This window comes from Vombatus ursinus, unplaced genomic scaffold, assembly GCF_900497805.2.
Source record: "Vombatus ursinus unplaced genomic scaffold, bare-nosed wombat genome assembly UNPS02014932.1, whole genome shotgun sequence".
Lineage (NCBI taxonomy): Eukaryota > Metazoa > Chordata > Mammalia > Diprotodontia > Vombatidae > Vombatus > Vombatus ursinus.
The window spans coordinates 17,047,721-17,072,107 of record NW_020954710.1 but is presented as its reverse complement, the minus strand read 5'-3'; the positions used below and the strand labels follow the sequence as shown (position 1 = coordinate 17,072,107).

The window sequence follows — 24,387 nt, the reverse complement described above, 5'->3', positions numbered from 1 at the left end:
AGTGGATAGAGTATTGGTCTTGGAGCTGGGATGAACTGAATTTGAATCCTGTCTCAGACACTTACCAGCCATGCAGTTAACCTTGGGCAAATCACTTAACCCTTTTCAGCCTACTGTCTTCATCTAAAAGCATACATCTTACAGGATTGTTGCAATAATCAAATGAGATAACACGTGGAAAGTGCATCACAAGCCTTAGCGTGCTATGTAAATAGTAGCTTTTATTATTATTATGTAAGCTAATTTTGGAAATCTCAATTTCCTCCTCTAAGAAAAAGTCGACAGTCTGTCAGGAAGAGAAAAAATGGATAACCACTATGATTGTGTCATGTTAAAGGACCACTTCCCCTTGCCCTCCCTGAACAAAGGAGGATGGATTTTTCTTGGGGGGAGGTGGCTGAGTTGGCTTTAAAGGCCCCTCTCGTGCTGTAGGTCAGTGAATACTGCAGCCCCATGAGACTTCTCTCTTGATTCTCCCTCGAAGCTTCTTCAAATCACTGCTATTTTCATCTAGAAGGAGGCCATATTGGACCACCTTCCATGAATCCTCATAGCGCTGTTCCTCTAAGCAGTGCTGACCTGCCAAGTGAAACATCTGGGCTAGTGGTTTGGGTCCGGGCTGAGCAGACACACTGCGCAGGGCCAGGGATGGAGAGAGCTGGAAGGCTCGGATGAACTCTTCCACAGCGCTGGCCTCATCTGAGAGGCCCAAAAACAAGCGACCTCTGGAGCAAAAGTCTTCCACCTGCATCTGGAGGTCATTGGCTGTGTGCTTCTGGATCACTTTGTCCAAGTCTCTGAGGGCCCGGCTGAAGTCCTGCAGGTGGGACAGGCATGACGCTCTCAGCCGGAGGTATTTGGGGTTCCCATTGCTGGCCAGGACAGCCAGGGTGTAGTAGCCAAGAGCCTTCTCTGGGCACTGATCCTTCTCTAGGGCATTTCCTTCCTCAGCTGCTGCCTGGACAGAGATAGAGACAGAGACACATAAGGATTATCTCACTCTTACTTAGCAACCCAAAGGACCCTGAAGAATTATAGACACTAAGAATTGGAAGGGGTCTCCAAGGCCAACTAGTCTGACACGGAGCTGAAGCAGAATCCTCTCTACTTCACACCCAACAAATACGAGTGAAGTCCAACTTGTGCTTGACCACCTCTAGTAATGGGGAGCTCACTACCTCCTAAAATGGCTCATTTCAGTTTCAGAGAAGTTTCTAGTTTTTATTTTTCAGAAAGGTTTTTTCCTGTCCTCAGGCCTCTTTGTAACACTCCATTCACCCTCCAACCCAATTACTTCTAGTTCTGTCCCCTGGGGCCAGGCAGAGTAAGTCTCTTTCCCATGATGACCCTTCATGCTTCTTCTTCTTCTTCTTCTTTTTTTTTTTTGGTTTAGGCAACGGGGTTAAGTGACGTGTCCAGGGTCGTGCAGCTAGTGAGTGATACGTGTCTGAGGCTGGATTTGAACTCAGGTCCTCTTGAATCCAGGGCTGGTGCTCTATGCACTGTGCCACCTAGCTGCCCCCATGATGACCCTTCAAATAAGCCCCTCTTCCTTGTTATACTTTACATTTTTACTCCTTCAGGATAAACATTCCCATTTTCTCATGTGGCACGAGCTCAAAGTCCTTCATTATTTAGGTTGACCTCCTCTGGCCACTCTCCGCTTATCAATTGTTTAGTCATTTCAATCGTGTCCAATTCTTCATGATCCCATTTGGGGTTTTCTCGGCAAAGATACTGGAATGATTTTTCATTTCCTTCCCTAGCCCATTTTACAGATGAGGGAACTGAAGGTTAAGGTACTTGCCAGGATCACACAGCTAAGGAGTGTCTGAGGCCAGATTTGAGCTCATGAAGATAAGTCTTTCCTGACTCCAGGCCCAGAGCTTTATCCACAGTGCCATTTAGCTGCCACTGCTAAAATGTGGCACTCAGAACTGGACACAATACTCTTTTCTTGGTCTTGGTCTTTTTTTTCATTTCCCCATCCTTCTGAGTGTCCACCCAGCACAAGCTCCTATTGAATTGAGCTGATTGAATTGAGTTGATGAGATTAGGAGAATTTTTAAGCAAATTGAACCAGATGATGTCTGAGGGCCCTTCTAGCTCTTAATCTATGAACCACAGTGGAAGACACCAAGGACCTTGGGGGTCAAAGGGCTTGGCCATGGTCTTATGGGGAGTGAGTACCCACAGTATGATCTGAATCCAGGTCCTCTGTCTCCAGGGTCTCCTCCACCAGCCTGTTTACCCATTACCTCCCCTCCTATGCTCCCTGGTGAAGACATTGACTTTAGTTTAGATGCCTTGGTCTAGAGAAGGGGGGATAGATAAGAAGATGTATAATCTCATTCAGGTGCATCTTAGACTGAGACACATTGAGATCTAGGTATGGGCTTGGATCATAGGATCACAGGAAAGATTTGGAAGTTTAGTCAATATAATAGGAGCCAAAGTTATAATATGGTGGCCAAAAAAACTGATGGACTTCTAGCCTGTATTATAAGAGAAGCACAGTGTCTGTGAAGAAGGCACTTATATAGTCTTCTGCTCTGGTCTAACTGCCTCTAGAGTACTGTGTTCAGTTTTAGATGGAAATTTTTCCCAAGTCATCCTTTTATTTTTATAATTATCACTTGTCTCATTTGCAGCTAGGTGATCTAGTGGATAAAGCACTAGACCTGGAGTCAGGAAGACCTGAGTTTAAATCTGGACTCAGACACATACTAGCTGTGGGACCATAGTCAAGTCACTCAATTCTATTTGCCTCAGTTTCCTCATCTGTAAAATGAGCTAGAGAAGGATATGGCAAACCACTCCAGTATCTTTGCCAAGAAAACCCCAAATAGGGTCATGAAGAGTGGCACACAACTGAAGTGTCTAAACAACAATAGTCTCAGTCTCTCATTTCCTCCAACTGAATATTTTTTTCATTTTTAAAAAAAATTTTGAGCTCCAAATTCTCTCTCCCTCCAATCCCTTCCCTACTTATTGAGAAGGCAAGCAATGCTACCCATTATACATGTGAAGTCTTGTAAGACATAATTCCATATCAGTCATGTTGCATGAATTTTTAAAAAGTAAAATAAATGCCCTATAACAAACATGCACAGCTAAGAAGAACAAATTTCCCTGTTGTCCATGTCCAAAGATTTATGCCTCACCCTACATTTTCAGTCCTTCATCTCTCTAGCCAGAAGCAGGTAGCATATTTCATCTTTGGTCCTCTAAAATCATGGTTGGTCGTTGCATTGACTGGATGGATATTTTAGCAAGCACACTAAAAAGCTGAAGAGATGAGGGCAACCAGAATAATGACTGGACTAGAGACCATGCCATAGTAGGATTGATTGAAGGAACAAGAATTGTTTAGCCTGGAGAAGAGAAGATTCTGTGGTGGGGGAAGGGAAGCCAACATGGTAACTGTCTCAAAAGTTTGTGAAGGACTGCCACATGTAAGAGGGATCAGACTTATTTGGCCCATAGGCTAAGAACTAGGAGGTGGGAATGGTAGAGAGGCAGCTTTAGACTTTATGTAAGGAAGATCTTCCTCAATATAAATGCAAGGAGCTGCCTTGGGAGGCAATGGCTTCTCCATCCTTGGGGGACTTTTTAGCCCAGACTGGGTGATCACCTGTCAAGTATATTGGAGAAGGGATTCGTGTTCAGGTACCATTCAGAGCAGATGACCTCTGAGGCTCCATCTCTGACATTCTGCAACTTAGTGTTGATCTGAAAGGGCCTCTTAGAGCTCAACTAATCCAAAACTGTCCTTTAAAAAAATTAAGATGTTGTATTGGTGTCTGCTGTCTCCCCATTATTGCTTATTCATCACTTCCCACTGATCCTTCCCATGTGACAAAAAAAAAAATTAGACAAACACATCAAATACAAAGACATTCCCACAAGAAGTACAACATAATCCAACATGTTAGCTATTCCTTCAAATGATCAAATGAGATAATACTTATAAGGCATTCAACACAGTGCCTGGCACACAGTAGGCATTTAATAAATGCTTATTTCCTTTCTTCCCTTCCAGCTTTAGGGCATATGAAAATTTGATAAGCAGTATGCCTGTCTGCCTATAGCCCCTCCAACATTGATGGCTTTCTTTTTTTTTAAATTTCTGCCAATTTGTTGGGCATCAAATATTTTAATTTGAGTATCTCTTGTTATTAATGTTTTGGAGCATTTTCCCATGTAGTCATTTATAGTGTGCAATTCTGCCTTTTTCCAATCTGTCCTTCACAGCTGTCAAAGTGATATTCTTAAAGAACAAGTCTGACGATGTCACTCCCCGATTCAATACATCCCAGTGACTTCCTGTTGCCTCTAGTATCTAATATATACCCCTTTATTTGGTCCTTCCAAACCCTTCACAGTCAAGGTCCAACCTATAGAAGGAGCATACTCCAGAGTTAGAGAACCTCAATTCAAATCCCACTGCCATTTACTATGTGTGACCTTGGGCAAGTTGCTTACATCCATTGGCCTCAGTTTCCCTCCCTGTAAAATTGGGGAATTGGACTGGATAGCTTCCGAGTTTCATCCATAGTGTCGTATTCCCCAATAGAATGCAAGCTCCCTGAGGACAGGGACCCATTAGTTTTTGTCTTTCTATCTCTGGAGCCTATACCCTTAATAAAGCTTTTTGATTGATGGATAAGCATAAAACTAGCACCGGCTGGATGCCAGTTCCCTTCTAGCTGTCCTGCTGCAGATCCCACTGAATTCTTTCCCTCCCAATGACATGTTATGCTCCCACAAGGGGTAGCCATCCTCACAGGCCCAGAGCTTCCCCCTGGAATACTACCACCTGCAAGACAAAAATACTCCAAGCTCTGCTCCAGCCTGCCTTTCCACCTGCTCATCAGTGGCTGTTATAATAAGGTACAGACTTGTTTATTGCCTGGGTTAATCCAAGAACTCGCTATTAGAAAAGCATTCTGCAACATTAATGTCGGCTCATTTGTTTTTATAGCCTCAGCAATAGAAAACTGGTTCCAAAACATTAAAGTGTATTTCCCACAATTGACAGCAAGAACTCAGCAGAGAACAAGGGGAGGGGGTACCCTGAGGAGGCGGAAAGTGGGCTGCAGGAAAGAAGATGCCCGGTCCTTGTGGGTTCAGAAGAGAAAGGGGCAGAGGACCACTTCAGCTCCCCATCAATCCAAAAGGCCAAGCAGCTTATTGGCTCTTGGCCAATAGCTCTCACCTCCCAAAGGAAAAATGCTCCTTCGTGAAGGTCGGTGAGGAAAACAGCCCGGACCCTCAGTGCACTAATGGATTTTTTATTACTTCCAACAACAGATTGTGCTTTCTCCAGGACTCAGCCTAGAGAGAATGTGTGAGCTTCCAAGAGAACCTCACCAGGGTTCAGTCCCACTCAGCAAGGGCACATGAGTCCTTGGAGCTGTGGGGGTGGAAGGAGGCAGGGAGGAGGGGAAGGAGTATGTGCATGTGGGGCCCCCATCTCCCAGCATCCTGCAGGATGGAAAGCTGTCCCACGCACCTGAGCATTCCTTGCTCAAAACCCCAGTGAAAAAATATGATTATTATCCATAAAATCCCCAGTCAAGTAAACACATAAAATAAGGAAAAAAAACAAACATAAATCCTTGATATATGGGAGGCAGGATATTGCAGAGTAAAGAGTCCTTGGCTTCATTTCCTTCCTCTAATTCTTATGACCTGTGTGGCCTTAGGAAAGTCACTTCTCTTCTCTGGACCTCAGTTTCCTCATCTGAGAAATGAGGCAGTTGGACTAGGTTTAGATTGGTCACTCTGTGACTATCATACCAACGTGCTATCTGAACAGAGTAGAAAGGAACAAATAGATAATGTAGGCATGCTCTGTTTGAACATTTTGGAATTTATGTTTTATCCTAGAAGCAAAATATGACATTTGCTCAAGTTTGAGTTTGTTTGTAATTCTGTTGCCTTTGGAAAACTATGCTTTTTTAAAAGTACCCTACTAACCCTAAAAATAAAAAAAAAATCCAACCACATTTGATTACATAAGAGACAGTGTAGTACAGTGGATAGAACATTGGGTTGGAAGCCAGAGAACCTGGGTTTGTATCCTGCCTCTCTCAGGCAGGACTTACTTGTGCGGCTTGCGGCAAGCAAGTCATTTCTCTCTGCCTCACCTGTAAATGAGAGGGGGTTGGATAAGCTGAACCAGGACAGCCTTTCCAGGTATAGAATCTATGATCCTAGGAGCAGAAGAAGTCTTAGGAGAATAAGTGTTTGGACTTCTGGAGACTACTTGGAAAGTAGAGAACACTCATTGGAAAGTAGAGGTCCTGGCTTATTTGTCACAGCATCAAGGATATTATTCAATTCAATTCTACAGTAAGTCTTTCTTGGAGTATTGTGTTCAGCTCTGGGTATTATAGTTTATTTAAGAAACTATTGATAACTTGGAGAGAGTCTATACGAAGACAACCAGGATGGTGAAGGACCTTACATCCATGTCATATGAGAGCATGTTTAGCCTGGAAAAGAAAAGGACAAGATGGCTATCTTCCAGTATATGAAGGACTGTCATGTGGAGGAAGGACAAGAATTTTCCTGCTTGGCCCTGGATGTATAGGAGGCAGATAAGTGGTGCAATGGGTAGAGTGCTGGGCTTGGAGTCAAGAAGACTTGAGTTCAAATCCAGCATCAGACGCTTACTAGCTGTAGGGGGGAAATAATCATTGTCTGACTCAGTTTCCTCTATTGTAAAACGGGGATCGAAATAACACTTTCCTTCCAAGGTTGTGTTGTGAAGATCAAATGAGATAATGTTTGTAAAGTGCTTACCACAGTGCCTCGCACATAGTAGGCACTGAATGAGTGTTTGTTCCTTTCCACGTACACAGATAAATAAATATGAGATAATCTGAGGAGGGAGAAAACATGAACAACCCAAAAAGGTCTCAGGCAGGAGGTGGCATCTCAGCTGAACCCTGAAGAAATACAGGAATTCTGATCAGTGGAAGCAAGGAAGGAGTGTGTTCTAGGCATGGGACAAAGGCATGGAGGTGGGAGACACAAAGTCAAGCTCAAGGGATAGATTGTGCTAGCTAGGGCTAGACTGTGTGAAGGAGATGAAGGCAAAATTGTTGGAAAGGTCAATGGGATCCAGATTGTAGAGTACTTTAAATGCCAAGCTGTATGGTTTGTTGTAGTTGTTGTTTTTGGTAATCCTAGAGGCAGTAGGGAGCTGCTGATGTTTTTTTTTAATATATAGAAGCACATTGTCAGTCAGAGTTTCTGACCATGAGAGTGTAGGAAGACTGACTAGGAGGCTATTGTGATAGTCCAGACTAGAGGTGATGAAGTCATTGGTTAGGCTGCTGGCTGTGTGAGAGCAAAGAAGGGGAAGGATACAAGAGAAATAGAACTGACAAGACTTCAAACTGATTGGCTATGAGGGATGGGTTAAGGGAGAGGGAAGTTGCAAACCCGGGTCACTAGAAAGATGGTGGTGCCCTTGATAGGAACAGGGATGTCTGGGGAGAGGATGGGTATGGGGGAAAATAGGATAAATTCCCTCTTGGACATGTTGAGTTTTTGACTTCTAGGTGGAGATGCTACTGGGGGTGAAGGTTAACTGAAGATGACTGGAATCATTCAGCACAAAATGGTGGGAAACCACAGTTCATTACTTCTGGTCAGAACTCTAGAACTCACCAAGAGAAAGAAATCACACAGGCCCAGGTCATCGAATAGATATTATCCTAATGATCTGGACATTCCCTCCCCATCTCATCTAGCTCCCTAGGCAGACATTGTCCAGGACCCATTTCTAACTAGAGAAAAACAGGGTACTTATCACTGCTTCTCTGCAACCCAACCCAAAGGGAGACATTTCAAAAGAGGGCAGTGTTCAGAAGGATGGAAAGGAGATTATAATACTTAAGAGGCTGAGATAAAAGTTCCACCCCCTCCTTTTTTCCTCCACTGAGGTGGGGGGTTTCAAGACTAGTAGGTTAAGCTTTTCTTACAGATTTCGCAGTAGGTTAGGAGTTTGGGCTGTGACAGGAAGCTTTCCTCAATCTCTCTTAAAGCCAGGCCTTTCCTCTGTTAATTATTTTCTATTTATCTTGCATATATATATATATGTATGTATATATATATATCTTACTTTGTATATGTTTGTTTGCAAATAATTACATAAATTTATACACATAATACACACACATACATATATATAGATATATATATATATATATATATATATATACATGAACATACATCTATCTTTATCCATCCATTAATCCATCTCTCTCTCTCTCTCTCTTCTATTGGACTAGATTCTCCTTGAGGGCAGGGACTACTTTTTGCCTCTTTTTGTATCCCCAGTGCCTGGCATATTAATAAATGCCAATTTATTGATTAATTGAGATGGTTGTAAAAAAGCTAATACAATTGTTAGCTGTGTGACTAGAGTCCAAAACAGGAGGTAAGAGCTCTATTTTCCTCTCTCTTGGTCAGAACACACCTGGAAGATTACCTTCAGCTTTAAAATGGACACCCCATTTTCAGGAGGGTATTGATAAGCTGGAGTGTGTCCAGAGGAGGGTGACCAGGAGAGTGAGTTGACTGGAGACCATATCATATGTAGTTCTGTTAAAGAAGATACTTAGCCTGTAGAGGAGAAAAAAATGGGAGGGGAGTGGAGATGGTGGTTGCCTTCAAATATCAACTGTCTTAAGGGCTATCACAAAGAAGACAGTTAGCCTGGTTCAGCTTGACCCCATAGGGTGGAACTAGAAGCAACTGGTGAATATTGAAGGAAAGCCAGAATATGAGGGGAAAAATTTCCTACCATTTACAACTCTCCTAAAGCAGGATGGTCTGCTTTGGGAACTAGTGAGTGTCCCTCCCTTTGGCCAACAGCTGAATAAGCCCTTGGTAGGGATGTGGTGGAGAGCCTACTTGCTCCAGGATGGGTCCCACTAGATGGCCAGCTCTGACATTCTGGGAGCCAGTAAATTTCAGCTGAAGACAGTCTCTTTTTGGCAGATTTCTTCAAGCCCTATCTGCCAAGAACCCCATAGCTTTCCTAAGAATATGTTAATTCCTCGGCCTGAGCACTACAGAGAGTCAATGTTCTGGAGCTGGCTTTTCCCCCTCAATTTTTAATCTCCACTAAGATATCACAGTTTGTGAATGGGCAGCATTTTCTCTCTTTCATCTGCTGGTAACTCTTAGGCCTTTTTCATCTAATTTCCCAAAGGACTGCACTGTGAAGCAATGTCATTGCCACACCACAACAAAAAAAAAATTTCTACATAATCACATGAAGGCCTCTTATCTCATACAACAGATGTGTTCCTGCAAAGTTATACATGTACCTCATTTTGTTAAAGTGAACCCTAATTCTGATGCATGCTGTGCCATGGGCTTTGTAAAGGAACACAGAGATAACTCCTTTTGTAATGTGGACAATCACCCTCTAATTGGTTGGTTTCATAAGCTGGGATTCTGGTATATTGGATTTTCTTAAAATGGGGCACATAGACCCTAGTGCCTCTGTCTCTTCCAGACTGACAGATAGCCTGAAAATCAATCACTGCTTTGGTATCCCTTTAAAAAAAAGATTTTTTCAGTTTGGAATTAGGTAGAGTAACAAAAATGCCTATACCCTTTGACCCAGAGCATCCATTACTTGAAATAGACACCCAAGGAGGTCAATGACAAAACAAAAGGCCCTATATCTACCAACAAATTTATAGAAACATTTTTTTTTGGTAAGAGTAGAGAAATGGAAAGAAAGCTGATGCGCATTGATTGGAGAATAGCTGAGTAATTGCAGTATGTGAATATCATGAAAGATTGTCGAATTGTAGGAAATGATGAATATGATAATTACAGAGAAGCCTGGAAAGATTGCAACCTGAGCAGAAACAGGAAACAATACGACTGCAGCAATGGAGCTGGAAAGGATAATGAGAACACAACACAATCTGAAGGCTGTGAAATTATAACGGCCTTGAAGAACAGACATGAGAAGGCATCTCCAAGCCAGCCCACTCCTGGGCAGAGGGAGGGGACTATGGGTGTAGAACATGGAGTGGTTGACATTGTTGGTTAGTTTTACTGAACAGTCTCCCCCAGCCCAACCTCTTTTTGTTCTTTGTCATAAGGTATGGCTCTCTGGGTTGGAAAGTGGGGAGACATACTTGGAGCTGATGTAAATATGAAAGATAACAATGCATATGTATTTAAAAACAAAATTTTTGTGGAACTATGTTATATATACGTACATATATGTGTCTATAGATACAAACATATATGTGTGTGTATGCTTTTATGTATTAAGGAGGTTTTTACATTAGTAAAATTGAATTTAATTGAACCAAACAGCTCATGGGTGACTGTCTCATCCATCTTGGGGTTATGTGGAGTTGGTGCTCAATGGTTGTAAAAGAGTCCTTCACAGTGCTAGCTGAGACCTCTCCTTTGGGGGGCACTCTATAGTGGGGAGCCACTCAGGGAAGAGCGGAGCTTGTTAGTGGTGAAGAGGCTGACAAATTGGTGGCTAAAACCTAGCCTTAGAGGAGGAAGGATGCCTTGAAAACATTGAGTCCATCACCCTCATTTTACCAATGACAAAATGGAGGTCCAGAGAGAGGACCTACACGTTTCACAATCAGAGTACCTCAGACCAGGACAGAACCCCAGAGTTTATCTAGTCAAACTCAGACCTGAACTAGAATTCCTCAGCATCACACCTGATGGGTGATCATTCATCCTCTTGTTACAGAGAGGGAAACTGAGTCTGAGAGCTTCCAAGTGGGTTGCATCCCTAGGAAGTGCCAAGGCAAGACCTGAATCTTGATATTAATGACTTCCGAATCTGGCACGCCCCTTGAGATGCCACTCTGAGGTCTCAGGGAGCCACAAGAAACATTCTTTGTGTTTAAGAAGGGAAAGCAGCTTCCTGCAGGCATCCATCCTTCGCCAAAGTGGAGCTGGCAGTGGGACATCATTCATTTTTCCTGCCTGAGGTAATGTGCAGGACTGGAAAACTCAAGCCAAGGCAAAGCTTCAGCCCAAACGGCTTTAAGAAGCATCTTGAAGATGTTAAATGTGAGGCCTGTGATGGGTACAGGCAGATTAAATCCCCACAGCCCAGCCTCCTTTTCTCTGCCCCCAGGGCCTGGCTCCATGGAATGCTGAGCCTGGTCCTGACTCATTACCCCTTCAAGAGGGAGGCATTTTTTTTTTAAGTTTATTCAGAGCACAACTCAGGGTTATCTGAGTGAATTCTGCCTGTGTTCTGATTAATCCACTCTTGTCTTCAGAGGATGGAGGGAGAAAGGGAAGAGAAAGCCAGGGGAGCAAATAAGCAGTCTTATGATCTTCTAAGGCATCCTCTGAGGCCTGGAGGAGGTGAAACCATTTGTCCAAGGTCACCCAGGTCCAATGATCAAGAGGTCACAGAAAGGACCTCCAAGGTCATCTACTCTGATTCACAGCTGAATGAGAATCTGCTGCACAGAACGGCTATCCGCCCTCTGACCAAAGACTGATGGAGAGGAAGGAGCTCCCTACCTTCCATGGCAGTCCAGGGTATCCTCGGGGGAAGTTTTTCATTGTTGGGAGGTTCTTTTTATTCAAAGTTTCAAGCTGCCTCTTTACCAGTTGTAACCTCTGCCCCTGGTTGTGCCCTCTGGGCCATATAACAGGACAAGTCCAGGATTTCCTCCATAGGACAGCCACTCACATACTAGTAGACTGTTGTCCCGTCTTCTCCTGAACCGAGACTTCTCTTCCCCAGGTACAACTTTCCCAGTTCCTCCAACTGATCCTTGTATGGGCTGGACTCAAGGTCCAGCCTGGTTACCTTCCTTTGGCCAATCTCCATCTTATGAGCTTTCTTCCTACAATTTGGTACCTGAGACTGAACACAATGCACCAGATGTGGTCTGACCAGCTCCAGGGCCACTCCTGAGCCTTCAGCTTCTCCTGGTGCCTCTACACCACCCCATCCCCATTGCTTCTATTAGGAAGGTAGATACATTGATTGAGCTCTGGACCCAGAGTCACAGAGACCTGAGTTCAAATCCCACCTCAGACACTTCCTAGCTGTGTGACCCTGGGTAAGTCCCTTTCTGGGTCCCAGTTTCCTCATCTGTAAAGTGGGCATAATTATAGCAACTACCTCTTAGGGTGTTTGTGAGAATTAAATGAATGAAATTCATTTAATTAAATGAATTAGATTCATTAAATGATTACATGTTAATATGTAACATATTTTGTGGTTCAGTCCTTTTCAGTTGTGTCTGACTCTCTGTGATCCCATTTGGGGCTTTCTGGGCAAAGACACTGGAGTAGTCTGCCATTTCTTTCTCCAGCTCATTTTACAGATGAGGAAACTGAGGCAAACAGGGTGAAGTGATTTGCTTAGGATCAAACAGCTAGGAATCGTCTGAGGCCAGATTTGAACTCATGAAAATGAGTCTTCCTGATTTCAGGCCCAGTGCTCTGTGCACTATGGCTCCACCTAGCACCCAAAGTTTGAATAAGGAGCCAAAATTTGCCTCTGGGTAAAGTCCACTGCTGCTGTTTGTCCTTTGTTCTCACAGAGGACTATGGCTTCAGGAAGGTGATGTCATGACTTGCAAGTGAATTGGATCACAGAATATCAGAGTTGGAAGAGAGTTGAGGACAAGGCTTCACACTTGTCCTCAAACAAGACGCTACAACATTCCCAGGAGTGATCCTCCAGCCTCTGCTTGGAGACCCACAGGGACAGAGAACTCACTCCAAGGCATTTCGGTTCCAGTTTTGAATGATCCTAACTGTCAGGCATCTTTTCCTTACTGAAGCCTAAATCTGCCTCAGGCAGTGAGACCTTTGAACCCAGGTCCTTGGGCTTTACTTTCAGGATCCTTTCCTTATGCAGTTTTTCCCATGTTCAAATCTTGTTTTGGACACTTAGAAGCTGCTTAATTGGGGATGCAAAGCAAGACAAAAGAGTCTCCTTCCTCAAGGAGGTCACATTCTATTTGGGGAGACAATATGCAATCAATTACATGTGCAGAAGATATATATGGGGTAAATGGAAGGTAATATTAGGAGGGGCAGCTAGGAGGCACCACAGTGCATAGAGCACCAAAAGTGGAGTCAGAAACACTCATCTTCATGAGTTCAAACCTGGCCTCAGACACTTACTAGCTGTGTGACCCTGGACAAGTCACTCAACCCTGTTTGCCTCAGTTTCCTCATCTGTAAAATGAGCTGGAAAAGGAAATGGCAAATTACTCGAGTATCTTTGCCAAGAAAACTCCAGATGGGGTCATGGAGAGTTGGGCATGACTAAACAACAATCTCAGAAGGAAGGCTGGGGGTGGGGGGTTGGGGGGGGGAGTTGGAAAAGACCTCTTAAAGGAGATGGATTTGAGGCTGAGTCTTGAAGAAGCCAGGGAAGTAAGGAGGCATTATTCCAGACATGGGGGACATCCAAGAGGAAATCTCCTAGCCCATTTGGTGTGTTCCCTCTGGAGGACTTATGGAAAGGCATGGACAAGCATTATGCAGAGTAGGTAGGGAATGAGGAGCTGAAATCTGCATTGGAAGAGATGATACCCACATGAATGAGATTTTGTGTTCACTGAAGTTCCCAAGCGAGTGGTCTCTTTGTCTTAAGACTGTTATAGTTCCGAGGCTGCGGACTTGAAGCATAGCCTGAATTATAGTGCTTTGGTGGGTTCAGGATCTTGACTCATGAAGGCAGGATGTCAAATGAGACAATGCATGTAAAAAGAATGAGCATTTCTATATCACCTACTATGTGCCAGCACTGTGCTAAGTGTACTTACAATTAATTATTTTCTTTGATCCCCACAACTCTGGGAAGTAGGTGTTATTATGACCCCCATTTTACAGATGAGGAAACTGAGGCAAACAGAGATGATACGACTCGTCCAGGGTCAGACAGCTAGGAAGTGTCAGAAGCTGGATTTAAACTCATGTCTTCTTGTAGCCACTGTGCCACCTAGCTGCCAACCTCAGAATTTCCCCTTGGGAAGCCAAGAATGACCATACAGTCTGAGGGAAAAGTGTGTCTCTGGGATTTGGGTGTCGCTGAGCAGATCATCACTCCAACCTTCACTACAGAGACTTGGCAAAGGGCAGCATCCTCTATCATCTTCACAAGAGTGCAGGGGAGAGGGGAAGAGGAACTGCTTTCTCATGGAGGCATCTAGGGGAAGGGCAGGCTCGGTCAACTGGGAAAAAAAAGCTGCATCCATGGCGAGGACATGATGGAAACCAAATTAATACTAACAGCCCAACTGCAGGGGAGCCATTCCTTGACTGGAGGTCCCAGTCTCCAGTTGCTGGCCTGCGTTTTAGCAAGAAGTGAGGACCATTTCCCCATTTCTGGTCAAACCTGAAGGCATCCAGTAGGGGACTGGGGAGGGTGGCTAGATTAAGGGCAGGCTTCCTCCTTCCAAGTCTGTGTCTCTAGTCCATAGGAGGAGGGCTGCCCGTCAGCTGATCTTGGCCCAGGGCCATCCCACTGAGCCTGCAAGCTCCTTTGGGTTTCTTATTTCCCAGAAGGGCACATCAAAGCCTTTAGCTCTAATTTAAATGCTACCCACCCGATCTCTTTTTAAGCCAGGGAGGGATCTTGAGTCCCGAAACCTTTCAAAAGAAAGGCCTTAGAGAAAGAAAGGACTTAGAGAAGGGGGAAGGGCTTTTACTGTCATCCTTTTTTCCAAAGCTGCCAAACAAAGTAGAGATAAAGCCAGAGTCTTCATCCGTCTCATGCACCTAATCCCAAAAACAGATTTTTTTTTTCTTAAAATGTCAGTCAATAAGGTAGAAAGGCAGACTTTTAAAAAATGTCTCAAGGGTTAGATACTGAACTCTAGCACCAATCCATCTTCTTCTTGGGTTGATATCAAGTTAGAATGACAATAACAGGGAAATTTTAGGATTGTGAACTCCTTGGGGGCAAGGACTGTCTTTTGCCTCTTTTTGTATCCCTAGTTCTTAGCACAGTGCCTGGCACAGAGCAGGTGCTTAATAAATGTTTGTTAATTGATGATGACACAGCTGGATTCAATCAATGACCATTAAGCACTTATTATGTTCCAGGTGCTGTACTGGAAATATCAAGACAAAGGCAACACAGTCTTGTCCTCATGGAGCTTCCATTCTAGCTAGAAGGGCTTATTGGCCTCTTGATATTACAGGTGAAGGGACTGAGGCCCAGAAGGGTAAAATAACTGTCTGAGAGGACACAAGCAGTAAACAGCAGAACAAGGATTCAGACCCAGATCCTCTAACTTTAAATCTAACACTTTCTAGAAAGAGTCCCAAGGTTTAGGAGAATCAGTCAATCAATAAACATTTATTAAGCACCTACTATTTGCCAGGCACTGTGCCAAGCCTTGGGGACACAAAGACACTTGTCAAATTGATGAGAGCCTGGGCAAATCTATAATTGCCCAAGGGTAACTCTGAGTCTACAGTGGGGGGGGGGGGCTTGCCCTAAGGTTCAGGGCAGGCCAGACATCTTGGGAAAGTCGATTTCAATGAACATCTGACCTAATCTCTGCTCCAGTCCTCCAGGTGAAGGGTAGAGTACAAAACTCCTTTCTTGAAAGAACATATAGAACTTATACATATATACACACACAGATATATACACATAAAACATGTGCACATAACAATGCATATATATATATGCATAATATATGTTGTTGTTCAGTTGTTTCTAGTTGTTCTGACTCTTCATGACCCCATTTGGGGTTTTCTTGGCAAAGATACTGGAGTGATTTGCATTTCCTTCTCCAACTCATTTTACAGATGAGGAAACTGAGGCAAATAGGTTGAAGTGACTTGGCCAGGGTCATATAGCTAGTAAGTGTCTGAAGCTGGATTTGAACTCATATGTACATACATAGAGAACATATACATATACTACACATATATGTATATGAACATGCATACTATTGTCCCCTTTATTAGAATATATGTTCCCTGAGGAATTGTTTTTCATTTGCTAATGAATGCTTGTTGAAGTTCATTAACAAAGGGAAGTGATCACTTCAGAAAAATAGAACCCTCAAGTGATTTTTAGCTGTGACACTGGTCCCATTTAATGAGGTTGGTTGGCTTGTCCAGTTCTGAATCCATAGGCTGGACTACTGTCACAGGGGAAGGGGAAGGGAAAGGAAATAGGCATTATAAACTACCTACTATGTGCTCAGTGTTTCACAAATATTATCTCATTTGATGCTTGATTATCACAATGGGAAGTAGGTCCAGTTATTATCCCCATTTTCCAGCTGAGGAAACTGAGGCAAACAGAGGTTAAGTGACTCACCCAGAGTCATACAGCTAGGATGCATCTGAGGCCAGATCTGAACTCTGGACTCCAAGTCTAGTGCCACCCATTGCTTCAGCTGACAGCTTCCCAGCTGACCTCCCTGCCTCCAGTGTTGCCCCTTGTCAAACCATCCTCTGCCCTGCCACCTAAGTGACATTTATAAAACAAATATCTGACCATGTCACCTTCCCTGACTCAAAATTTTCAATGGCTCCCTATTGCCTCTAAGCTAAAATACAAAATCCTCAGCCTGGCATTTAAAACGTCCTGCTCTTTCCCACTTGCCTTTCCACTCTTATTTCATGGTATCCTTCCTCAAGCCCATCTGTGTCCATCAACTGGCAGCTGAGTTGGCCCTTGTACATGACCCTCTATCTCCTCCTTCTGCATCTGGAACATCTTCCCTCCTCATCTCTGCTCGTTGGAATCCTTAGCTTCCTTCTAGGCATGTATGTGAAGCCTACTTTGATTCCCTCAGTTGCTAATATCTAACATGCCCCCATTACCTTGTAGCTACTTTGTATATATTTCATATCTACTTATATCTATGTATGCTGTTTCATCCTGTAGAGTTTCTAAGTATGCTGTTTCATCCTGCTTCTCGAGGGCAGGAATTATTTCATGTTTCATTTGCATCCTTCATATGCCTAGCACAGGTACACAGTAGGCACTTACTAAATGCTTTTAATTGATTCCCTGACATCCTCCCCATACACACACATAATTCCTGAAGTTATTAGGACTCTCCATCTTGAAATCACTTCTATAAACTGTATATTTATTTATTCACATATATTTTGTATCCTCTTCTTTCCTTCCAGTAAAATTTTAGCTCCTTGAGGGCAGGGGTTATTTAATTTTTGTCATTTTATTCCCAGGGCTTAACATAGTGCTTGGCACACAGTAGGAGCTTAATAGGATTGCAGATTTATAGGTGGAAGGGAACATAAACACCATGAAGTATAAACTTCTCTTTTCACAGATGAAGAAACTGAGGCCCAGGGACCTTGACTTGCCCAAGGTCACACAGATAGCAAATGTTGGAGGCAGGATTTGAACCTCTATCCTCTGACTAGAAAAATGCTGATTTCATTGAATTGAACCAGAGCCTGACCTCCGTTCCCAGTTCTCATCTTTCAACCTCCTCTGGGATGGCTTTCAAGCCCCTTCCTTGGGGAGGATGAGACATAATCCATGGTTCAGTGAGTCCCAGACAGTCAATTGAAATTCCACTGACTTCTTCCTGGTACAGGGTGTCTCACCCCACTTCATGGGTACAGAGGTTTCTCTCAGACAAGGTAAGCAAGAAACTTTTACAAGCTGATAAATTGATTCTTGTTTACCAAGCTGTCTTCTTCCCATCAGCTAAAGCCATAACTGTAAATTGCATGGCTGTGCTTGCCTCAGAGATGCACTCAGATAATCAGACAGCCGCCATGGCCTTAATAGGGGCTGATGAAGAGCAGGAGCGAATTTCCAGAGTTGAGGAAGCATAGAAGGGGCTTTTAGGCTTCTGTGCCTGCCTGGGTGAACAACAGGATTGGGGTGGCAGTGGGGGTGGGAGCAAGGGAGGCCATGCAGCATCTGCTCACTTCTCCCACAAAATCATACACAGACAACAGCACCTGAATTCCTGTTATTATCCTATAGCACTCTGAGTCATTGTCTTGTCTCCCCTCTTAGACGGTAAGCTCACTGAGGGCAGGGCCATCTTTTTTTTTCTCTTTTTCTATCTAGAACACATTGAAAAGTACTTTGAATGTACATAATTTCATCTGAGTCCTACAAATGCCGTGTACAGGATAGCTATAATTCGCTCCATCTTGTAGGTGTGGTAGTTAGAGAACAAAACAAAACAAAACGAAAAACGCTTCATATTTTTGAGGTCTTTTGGAGATCTGTTGAATCCAATGCAATGTAATGCAATTCAATGTGAGATCATAAGGATCTAGATTTTGTTCCAAGGGGTCGCCCCTTGGCAAGACAGCAGAGGCAGTGGGGTACAGAGTAATGAGTGCTGACGTTGGAGTCAGAGAGTCTGGTTCAAATCCTTCATCTGTCATTTTTAACCTTTGTGACCTTGGTCAAGTTATTTCCCTTCTCTAGGCCTCAGTTTCCTCCTTTGTAAAAGGAGGGGGTTGGGCTGGATGACCTCTGAGTTCCTTTTCAGCTCTAAGTAGGATCACAGATTTAGAGCTAAGACTCAGAGATCATCCACCTCAACCCTTATATTTTACAGACAGGGAAACTGAGGTCTGTGAAAGTAAATCGATTTGCCTAAGGTCACACAGATAGCCTAAGGGCATCAGAAGTGAAATCTGAGCCCAGCTTCTCCAACCCAGAACAGTGCTCTTTTCACTGTTTCCCTCCAACTGGGTAGCCTGCTGGAAAGAGCACTTCATTTGAGATCAGATCTGGGTTCAAATCTTGGCTCTGCCATTTGCTTGCTGGATGTCTTTAAGCAAGTTCTTCTCTGAACCTGTTTCCTCATCTGTAAAATGGGGCTCATAACAGCACCTTGATGCCAGGGCTGATGTGAGGATCAAATGTGATAATATTTATAAGTACTTAGCACAGTGCCTGGCACATAGGAGGGGCTTGATAAATGCTTGTTCCCTTCGTCTCCCTTCCCTTTACTCTTGGGACATCCTAAGCAAGATGGAGCCAGCCCCTACTCTACCTGTGAGAGGCTGTGCCTCAGCTTGGCGTCCAACAGATGCAAGAGGAACCCCAGATCCTTGGGGTCTTTTCCAGCCAGGGGCTGCAAGTTATGGATGGCAGCTGCAGTGTCTCTCTTCTTCAACTGGAGGAATCCCAGACGGGCCTGGGCAGGCTCAGACCTGGGAGTAGGGCCAAGGACTTCTTGTAGGTGTTCAAGAGCCTTTTCATAGCAACCTGTTTGAGGGGAAATGTAGAAACAAAGGTCAGAAGGACTGCTGTACCACTCATGGCAAACTCAGCAGCAAGAAGATAGGTCAGCTTTAAATTTGGAGTCAGAAATTTGGGTTCAAATCCTCACTCCACTGCTGGGTGATCTCCAGCAAATCACTAACTTCTATGGCCTCAGTTTACTCATCTGTAAAATGGGGGTTGGATTAGGCAGCTTCTCAGACACATTCCAGCTCTAAATCTAGGTATTCATCATACGATAACAGTAACAACTGCCATGCTGACACATTTTACATTAAGGTCTGCAAAGCTCTCTATATGTTATCTCATTTGGCCACGTGTATGGCACCCCATTGGATCACAGACATAATCTCATCTGATCTTCAAAACAATACCTTGAGTTAAGAATTACAAGCATAATTTTTGCTATTTTATAGATGAGGAAACAGACTCAGGTGTCAGCAACTTGCCCAGAGTTATATAGCTAGTTAAGTGTTTGGCATTTGAACCCAGGTCTTCTAAACTCCATTCAAGGGATTTCCCTTCTCCAACGCAAACTGACTGACTCACATTTATTCCTATATTGTATATGTTGGAAAACACTCTCAAAATAATGTGTCCTTCACCCTCAGCCGTCACCTAACACTATCTCTACTTTCCTTATGCACTTATCCTTTCTGTTTTTGTCTTGTCCCACTTTGAGTAGTTATTTTGTCTCTCCTGCTAGACTGTGAGCTCTCTGAGAACAGGGGACATCTTTTTTCTCTCTTCCTTCTAGTGTACAGTGTAATGTGCTTTGAATGCCTGTGATTTCATCTGAGTCTCACAACAGTCTTGGGCAACGCAGCTTAACTTGCCCTATTTTATACATGTGGCATTCAGGAAAAACAAGCAAACAAAATAAAAAATCCTAATTCTTTGGGTCTCTGAGATCTGCTGAATTCAATGCAAGGCAATTCAATGTTCACTATGTTCCCCAAGAATCAGCACGGAGGATAGCATGAGGGACTTGAGAGCAGGGAGAGAAGACTGTGGGGAAACATGATAGCTGCTTTCAAGTACCTACTGGTTGTCACATGGAAGAGGAATTAGTCTTGTTTTGCTTGGTCCCCAGAGACCACGAATGAGTACAGAGATACAGTGTTGGGTTGGAGGTCAAGACAAACTTCCTAACAATGAGAGCCATCCAGAAGGGAACTGAGAGGTGGTGAGCTCACTCCCTGAAGGGTTTCAAGCAGAGCCAAAATGAGGACCCAGAGCTCCTGACCCTCAATCCACGGGTCTCTCAATCTACTCTGCTGCCCCTGGTTTCACCTTTCAAGTTTTGTTAAAAGGAAATGTCTCCTACTTAGATCCCACCAGGATCTTCCCTTCCCAAAGTCTGTGGGTCCAGGTCTCTTCAGGCTCTTGCCTCTGAGAGTGGACATTTCTGCTCACACACATTGCATCGGCTCTGCTGGACTTTGCCATCTGTCAGTCAATAAACATTTATTAAGCACCTACTATGTGCCAGACACTGTTCTAAGTGCTAGAGATACAAAGAGAGGCAAAAGACAGCCCCCGACCTCAAGGAGTTTCCAATCTAATGGAGGAGATAACATGCAAACAAATAAATACAAACAAGCTATATCCAGGCTAAAGAGGGAATAATTTACAGGAAGATGGCACTGGAATTAAGGGGAGTTAAAGAAAGTGTCCTGTAGAAGTTGGGACTTTAGCTGGGACCTTAGCTGCCTCTGCTGTACCCTAACAACTACTGGACATGTCTCTCCAGCCTGTAGCTGACCTCTTCCTTATGGGATGTAGCCCCCAATTAGAATGTGATCTCTTTGAGAGCAGGGACTCTCTGGTCTGTCCATTATATTCTTAGCACTTAGCATGGTGCTTGGCACACAGTAAGCACTTAATAAATGCTTTTCCATCCCATGCCATTTCATATAGAACACTGATAACAAATTCCCTGGGAAAGCATCATTCTCACCTGTCAAAATCAAAACATCGGCAAGGAGGATGTGCCAAGCAGAGTTTGTGGCATCTATTTTAATGAGTGCTTCCCCAATGGCCAGCAGTTTCTTGGAGGACTCTTCCCTAGGAAGGCTCCTGTCTGAAGCCAGCTGGTTCAGCTCAGCTCTGCAGTGGGAGGAGAGGCCTTGAGTGATGAAGACCTGGGCTTCTTGCTTCAGTGACAAGATCTCAGGGACCACTCCCGCCACGTCCAGGGTAAGAGCAGAAACAATGTTGTCCATTGCTTCCTATGATGACAATTGACAGTGAGGAGTTAGTCACAGGGTGGGGGAGCTCAGGCTTGGGTCCCAAACTCTCCCTCCCAGAAGGTTGTGGAAAATTGATAGAATTTCTGCTTTCATTTGTATTCTCGGTGCTTACACAATGCCCGGCGCTCATCAAGCACTTAATAAATGCTTGTTGACTTGACTTGATATGTATTTGAGGCAGTTAGGTGGCACTGTGGATAGCTTGGTCACCATATTACACTTGACATAGTACTTGAAGATTCACCAAATGTCTTTTTACTCAACAGCCCTACAAGTCTGGAGGTGTGAACGCTGTTATCTTCATTGTACAGAAAAGAAAATAGAAGCATAGGGAAGTACACAGACTTGTCCAAGGTCACATAGTGACAAGCATTTATTAAATACTTACTATGTATTAGACATTGTGCTAAGCGCTCGGATACAAAGAAAGGCCTTCGAGGAGTTCACCTAATGGGATGGACCATGTCATGTACAAGCGTACAAATAAGATGTATACTGGGTAAATTGGAAGTAATCTCAGAGATTGACATTCAGGGCTTCAGGGGCCAAGACTGATATCTTCCTTTTGTACCTAGATTGTTTCCACTTCAGAACCAGCCATCATTTATCCATTCCTACTTAGGTATTTTGTTCCCAAATTTGTCAGAGCCTCCTTTCTCCTACTTGGCTTTGGCTAGTAATCCATCTCTAAATAAAACATCCATTCTATGGCGTTCCTGATCAAACAAGATTATCTTTAAATGATGAGCTTCTACAGGAAGGAGTCCTGCCCTAGGTGTTATGGGGAAGAGGGTAGAAATATAAGAAGTGATCTCTGTCCCATATGAGGTTGTGGGGATCTAATTGTTCTGGTGGAGAGCAGTTATAGTCTCCTCTGACTCTTTTTGAGCACATTTAGGGTTTTCTTGACAGAGATACTGGAGTGGTTTGGCATTTCCGTCTCCAGCTCATTTTAAAGATGAGGGAACTGAGGCTAACAAGGTTAAGTGACATGCCCAGGGTCACACAACTAGTCAGTGTCAAGAGCCAGAGTTTAACTGGAGTCCTCCTGACTCCAGGCCCGATGCTCTATCCATTGTACTACCTAGCTGATCTGTAGTCTCCCATTAAGTATCTGCAATGAAGAACCAGTCTACTTCACCTAACAATAACAACAATAACGGTAAGAGCTAATTTTTATATAGTGATTTAAGACTTACAAAATGATTTACAAATGCCTGGCCTTGACCTCTGAAATGAAAAATAAGACTTCCCAAAAACCTTGGGGACAAAAGCAACTTACCTTGGAGAGGGGAGACAGATAATCCTGCCAAACACAGAGATGACCAGGGTTCTAAGTATTCTATTCTTAACACCTGTTTTTATTGTAGACCCCCTTCTCTTCCATAGAACTTCAACCACTAACTGAATCAGGAAACCAAGCAAGCTGCATGAAGGGCCTGCTTTTACCTAGAGAGTCATCAGGTTGGGAAGCCATGTCCAATTACCAGGACACACACTGGCTTTTTTGCTGATAAGCATAGTTCTTTCTGCCAGAAGAGGGCAGCTGGCTGGAAGAGCAAATACGAAAGCATATGGTCCTGTGGTAAGATACCAGTCTTGTCCTGCCCCAAAATATCACATCACATCACATCACATCACATCACGTCACGTCATGTCACATCACATCTCATCGCATGACATGACATGACATCTCATCACGTCATGTCATGTCATGTCACATCATATAACATCACCTCTCTTCTTGAGCCCATGGAAATGGGAAGGCAGCATATGGTGGATAATGGCAGATTTGGGATCATAGAATCATGGAGCTAGATCTGGAAGAAATCCTAGAGCACTAGTTAAACCTTTTACCTCTGCAGAGGGGGAAACTGAGAGCCAGAGAGGTTGAGTAACCAACCCAATGACCCACAGATAGCACAGACCTGGGATCAGAACCCGGTCCCCTTCACTGCAGAGACAGCTCTTCCCATTACACAATGGAAAACCTGGGTTTGAATCATTGATCTGCCACTAATTGCCAATATGTGATCCTGGGTAATAATAATAGCTATAATTGATGGAGCACTTTCAGAAGTACAGAGAGCTTTACATGTGTTGTCTCATTTGATCCTCTCAACAACTCTATGAGGTGGGTATTATTATTCCCATTTGACAGAGAAAGAAACTGAGATTGAGGGAAGTTAGTGACTTGCCCAAGGCCACACAGTATCTGAAGTAAGATTTGGATTCAGGTCATACTGAGGCAAAGAAGCTTGGCTCATCACAGTGTCTGGTACATAGTATGCACTTAATAAATGTTTATTGATTGAGTGATTGATTGATTTAAGTAAGTGACTCCAAGGGCCAGTCATTTCACCTGGTCTAGTTTTCAGTCTCTCATCTGTAAAATGGGAGCACTGGACTAGATGATCCAAGAGGTCTTTCTTGACTTTAACAATCTGTTTTTGGAGGAGAGACACATTTATTGAGTGCCCAACCTATGCTGAGTCATGTGGGTGGAGGTGAAGATGAATAATATATCATCTCTGTCCTCAAAGAATCTATGGTCAAACTGGAGGAACAGGACATGGATAGTGATAGCTGCAATATACAGAAAACCAAAATGGAAGATGTGAGCTCAAATGAGAGTCTTTTTATGATTCTTTGGGAGGGAGTGGGGAGCTCTCAGCTCTTTACTTTGGGTCTTCTTCCAAAGAGAAGCAAGGAGGTGGAAAGGATTTCTTTTTAGCTATTTTCCCCCATTCCCAAACTTACCACCAGAAGTAGAAACCAACCTTCTTTCCTTCCTTCCTTCCTTCTTTCCTCCCTTCCTCCCTTCCTTCCTTCCTTCCTTCCTTCCTTCCTTCCTTCCTTCCTTCCTTCCTTCCTTCCTTCCTT

At 43.7% G+C, this 24,387-nt stretch overlaps 1 protein-coding gene across 2 annotated transcripts in view; it reads right to left on the bottom strand.

Annotated features, from left to right (window-relative positions):
* Positions 1-248: 248 nt before the first annotated feature.
* Positions 249-24,387, bottom strand: part of LOC114029531 (tetratricopeptide repeat protein 34-like) — a 62,880-nt gene continuing 38,741 nt past the window's right edge. For both annotated transcript variants that reach the window (XM_027844012.1, XM_027844013.1), the window contains exons 7-9: positions 21,213-21,483; positions 19,023-19,237; positions 249-958 (exon numbers count right to left, since the gene is read on the bottom strand). In XM_027844012.1, coding sequence (XP_027699813.1) covers positions 434-958; positions 19,023-19,237; positions 21,213-21,483 — 1,011 coding nt within the window. In that variant the 3' untranslated portion in view covers positions 249-433. The remainder of the gene's footprint in view (positions 959-19,022; positions 19,238-21,212; positions 21,484-24,387) is intronic.